This window comes from Stigmatopora nigra, chromosome 8, assembly GCF_051989575.1.
Source record: "Stigmatopora nigra isolate UIUO_SnigA chromosome 8, RoL_Snig_1.1, whole genome shotgun sequence".
NCBI classification, from domain to species: Eukaryota; Metazoa; Chordata; class Actinopteri; order Syngnathiformes; family Syngnathidae; genus Stigmatopora; species Stigmatopora nigra.
Genome location: NC_135515.1, coordinates 14,608,847 through 14,614,703, shown reverse-complemented (window position 1 = coordinate 14,614,703; position 5,857 = coordinate 14,608,847). Strand labels below are relative to the sequence as shown.

Sequence of the window (5,857 nt, the reverse complement as noted above, 5' to 3'; positions counted from 1 at the left end):
AGTAGCAATGATAGTAGTAGCAATGATAGTAGTAGCAATGATAGTAGTAGCAATGATAGTAATAGCAATGATAGTAATAGCAATGATAGTAATAGCAATGATAGTAATAGCAATGATAGTAATAGTAATGATAGTACTAGTAATGATAGTACTAGTAATGATACTAATAACAATGACGATACTAATAACAATGACGATACTAATAACAATGACGATACTAATAACAATGACGATAACAATAACAATGACGATAACAATAACAATGACGATAACAATAACAATGACGATAACGATAACAATGACGATGACGATAACGATAACGATAACGATGACGATAACGATAACGATGACGATAACGATAACGATGACGATAACAATGACGATGACGATGACAATGACGATGACGATGACGATAACGATGACGATGACGATAACGATGACGATGACGATGACGATGACGATGACGATGACGATAACGATGACGATGACGATAACGATGACGATGACGATGACGATGACGATAACGATGACGATGACGATGACAATGACGATAACGATGACGATGACGATGACGATGACGATGACGATAACGATGACGATGACGATAACGATGACGATGACGATAACGATGACGACGACGACAACGATGACGACAACGACGACGATGACGACAACGATGACGATAACAATAACGAGAACGATAACAATAACGAGAACGATAACAATCACGAGAACGATAACAATCACGAGAACGATAACAATAACGAGAACGATAACAATAACGAGAACGATAACAATAACGAGAACGATAACAATAACGAGAACGATAACGATAACGATAACGATAACGATAACGATAACGATAACGATAACGATAACGATATCGATAACGATAACGATAACGATAACGATAACGAGAACGATAACGATATCGATAACGATAACGATAACGATATCGATAACGATAACGATAATAATAGTAATAATAATGATAGTAGTAATAATGATAGTAGTAATAATGATAGTAGTAATAATGATAGTAGTAATAATGATAGTAGTAATAATGATAGTAGTAATAATGATAGTAGTAATAATGATAGTAGTAATAATGATAGTAGTAGCAATGATGGTAGTAGCAATGATGGTAGTAGCAATGATGGTAGTAGCAATGATGGTAGTAGCAATGATGGTAGTAATAATGATGGTAGTAATAATGATAGTAGTAGCAATGATAGTAGTAGCAATGATAGTAGTAGCAATGATAGTAGTAGCAATGATAGTAGTAGCAATGATAGTGGTAGCAATGATAGTGGTAGCAATGATAGTGGTAGCAATGATAGTGGGAGCAATGATAGTGGTAGCAATGCTAGTGGTAGCAATGATAGTGGTAGCAATGATAGTGGTAGCAATGATAGTGGTAGCAATGATAGTGGTAGCAATGATAGTGGTAGCAATGATAGTGGTAGCAATGATAGTGGTAGCAATGATAGTGGTAGCAATGATAGTGGTAGCAATGATAGTGGTAGCAATGATAGTGGTAGCAATGATAGTGGTAGCAATGATAGTGGTAGCAATGATAGTGGTAGCAATGATAGTGGTAGCAATGATAGTAGTAGCAATGATAGTAGTAGCAATGATAGTAGTAGCAATGATAGTAGTAGCAATGATAGTAGTAGCAATGATAGTAGTAGCATTGATAGTAGTAGCAATGATAGTAGAAGCAATGATAGTAGTAGCAATGATAGTAGTAGCAATGATAGTACTAGCAATGATAGTAGTAGCAATGATAGTAGTAGCAATGATAGTAGTAGCAATGATAGTAGTAGCAATGATAGTAGTAGCAATGATAGTAGTAGCAATGATAGTAATAGCAATGATAGTAATAGCAATGATAGTAATAGCAATGATAGTAATAGCAATGATAGTAATAGTAATGATAGTACTAGTAATGATAGTACTAGTAATGATACTAATAACAATGACGATACTAATAACAATGACGATACTAATAACAATGACGATACTAATAACAATGACGATACTAATAACAATGACGATACTAATAACAATGACGATACTAATAACAATGACGATAACAATAACAATGACGATAACAATAACAATGACGATAACAATAACAATGACGATAACGATAACAATGACGATAACGGTGAAGATAACGATAACGATAACGATGACGATAATGATAACGATGACGATAACAATAACGATGACGATAACAATGACGATGACGATGACAATGACGATGACGATGACGATAACGATGACGATGACGATAACGATGACGATGACGATGACGATGACGATGACGATAACGATGACGATAACGATAACGATAACGATGACAATGACGATAACGATGACGATGACGATGACGATGACGATAACGATGACGATGACGATAACGATGACGATGACGATAACGATGACGATGACGACAACGATGACGACGACGACGACGATGACGACAACGATGACGATAACAATAACGAGAACGATAACAATAACGAGAACGATAACAATCACGAGAACGATAACAATCACGAGAACGATAACAATAACGAGAACGATAACAATAACGAGAACGATAACAATAACGAGAACGATAACAATAACGAGAACGATAACGATAACGATAACGAGAACGATATCGATATCGATATCGATAACGATAACGATAACGATAACGAGAACGATAACGATATCGATAACGATAACGATAACGATATCGATAACGATAACGATAATAATAGTAATAATAATGATAGTAGTAATAATGATAGTAGTAATAATGATAGTAGTAATAATGATAGTAGTAATAATGATAGTAGTAATAATGATAGTAGTAATAATGATAGTAGTAATAATGATAGTAGTAATAATGATAGTAGTAATAATGATAGTAGTAATAATGATAGTAGTAATAATGATAGTAGTAATAATAATAGTAGTAATAATGATAGTAGTAATAATGATAGTAGTAATAATGATAGTAGTAATAATGATAGTAGTAATAATGATAGTAGTAATTCGTGGAGAACTTGAAGTACCTGGGTGTTCACCTCAACAGCAAACTAGACTGGTCCACAAACATAGATGCCCTGTACAGAAGGGGCCAGAGCCGCCTCTACCTGTTGAGGAGCCTACGGTCCTTTGGTGTGTGCAGGTCACTGTTGAGTTGAACAATAACAATGACGATAACAATAACAATGACGATAACAATGACAATGACGATAACAATGACGATGACGACAACAATGACGATGACGACAACAATGACGACAACAATGACGATGACGACAACAATGACAATGACGACAACAATGACGATGATGACAACAATGACGATGACGACAACAATGACGATGACGACAACAATGACGATGACGACAACAATGACGATGACGACAACAATGACGATGACGATAACAATGACGATGACGATAACAATGACGATAACAATGACGATAACAATGACGAAAACGATAACAATGACGATAACGATAACAATGACGATAACGATAACGATGACGATAACGATGACGATAACGATAATGATGACGATAACGATAACGATAACGAGAACGATAACTATAACGAGAACGATAACAATAACGAGAACGATAACAATAACGAGAACGATAACAATAACGAGAACGATAACAATAACGAGAACGATAACAATAACGAGAACGATAACAATAACGAGAACGATAACGAGAACGATAACAATAACGAGAACGATAACAATAACGAGAACGATAACAATAACGATAACGATAACGATAACGATATCGATAACGATAACGATATCGATAACGATAACGATAATAATAGTAATAATAATGATAGAAGTAATAATGATAGTAGTAATAATGATAGTAGTAATGATGATAGTAGTAATGATGATAGTAGTAATGATGATAGTAGTAATGATGATAGTAGTAATAATGATAGTAGTAATAATGATAGTAGTAATAATGATAGTAGTAATAATGATAGTAGTAATAATGATAGTAGTAATAATGATAGTAGTAATAATGATAGTAGTAATAATGATAGTAGTAATGTTGATAGTAGTAATGATGATAGTAGTAATGATGATAGTAGTAATGATGATAGTAGTAATTGTCAGGCCTCAGACGTGACTGGTGGCGGGGTGTTCCAGACCGACCAATCACTGGCGCAGCTCCAACGAGCGGAGTGGCGCCAGGTGGAGGCAATCAAGGTTCTGCCTGGATATAAGGCCACCGGATACCCAACCAGCTGCCGGATCGTAATCCCAGCTCGCTTGCTGAAGCAACCCCTGGTACAGGCCATTGTTCTATGTTGATTCATTGCCCTTTTTTCGCCCAGGAACTACCAAGTGAAACCAAAGGATAATCGACCCGGATTGGAGGAGAACTACCCAGGACATCGACAGGATTGGACTTGAACTACGGCTAGAGACAGACTGGTAAAAGGAAAAAGGAACAGCCAGGAGTACCACCAGGACACGAACTGTATATAGTTGAATTGAGCACGTATCAATAAAGGTGAACAAAGAACTGGACTTCTATCTCGCCTGCTTTGGGGCCATTTACAAGATCATAACAGTACGATCCGGCCATAAGAAGCATGGATCCCGCGGGCGCAGATGGAGCGTCGAACAACCTAGCTACAGGAGGTACGGACCAGCAAACCAGAATGATGGAGTACCTCTGTGCCGAGATGTCAAACATGGCGCAGCAAATAAGAGCCTTACAGGCTCAACAGACGCCTTTGCCGTCCTCTCCGGGGGCACAGCCCTACACAGTGGCTCCCGAGGTAACTCAGATATTGGCATACCACCAGCCCAAGGCTTTCCCTCCCGCCCCTTACAGTGGGGATCTGGGCGCATGCCGTCATTTTCTATTTCAATGCCGGCTGGTGTTCCAACTGGAATACCGCTCATACCCCTCTGACGAATCCAAAATAGCTTACCTGATCGGGTGTCTTCGCGGTGAAGCCCTGGCGTGGGCGAACATGGTATGGAATCAGGACTCACACATATGCTCGTCCTACGAACTGTTTACAAATGAGATGTGCAGAATTTTCGATCACCCGGTGGGCGACCGGGAGGCAGCTGATCGTTTAGAAGCCTGTAGGCAAGGGTCCAGGAGCGTCGCTAAATATGCCGTGGAGTTTCAAATCCTGGCCCCCGAGAGCACGTTTAATGATAGTGCCCTCCGGCACATATTCCGGAAGGGCCTAAATGTGGTTATGAGGGAGGAGTTGGCAATCTGAGATCAACCAGGTTCCCTAAAAGAGCTCGTGGAGTTGGCCATACGGATCGACGGCCAACTACAGAGACAACAGGAGCAGCGACGGGGCGATTCATGGAGGGGCGCCGGGGTTGGTCTTCGACGCTCGCTTCCAGGTTCCCCCGCAACAACGACGCCAACCCCTCCTGTGACGATGTCAGAGCCTATGCAAATAGGACGTGCTGGCTTGTCGGAGGAGGAACGCTCACGACGCCGCCAGTATTCGCTGTGTTACAATTGCGGCCAGGGAGGCCACTTCTCGCGGTCATGCCCTGCCCGCCCGGTAAAAGGGAGGGCCCACCATTAGTTAGGCAGGTCATGGTGAGCCAGGCCATTGGGGAGTCCTCCCATCGTTGTATCCTGCCAGCCTCCCTTTCCTGGGGGGGAAGAATTCTTGACACCACAGCCTTTGTCGACTGCGGTGCGGACGAGAGTTTCATCGACCGCTCATTGATTGCAGAACTAGGAATTGGGACCCGGACTATCGAGAAGCCTCTTAAGATTACTGCACTGGACGGGCGTACCATTGGCAAAGTGGAACAACGCACCGACCC

General features: G+C 40.2%; 1 protein-coding gene across 1 annotated transcript in view; it reads left to right on the top strand.

Annotated features, from left to right (window-relative positions):
* LOC144200062 (uncharacterized) overlaps positions 1-4,391 on the top strand; it is a 13,549-nt gene extending 9,158 nt beyond the window's left edge. The window contains exon 7 of the mRNA XM_077721948.1: positions 4,378-4,391. Within this exon, the coding sequence (XP_077578074.1) occupies positions 4,378-4,391 (14 nt within the window). The remainder of the gene's footprint in view (positions 1-4,377) is intronic.
* Positions 4,392-5,857: the final 1,466 nt, after the last annotated feature.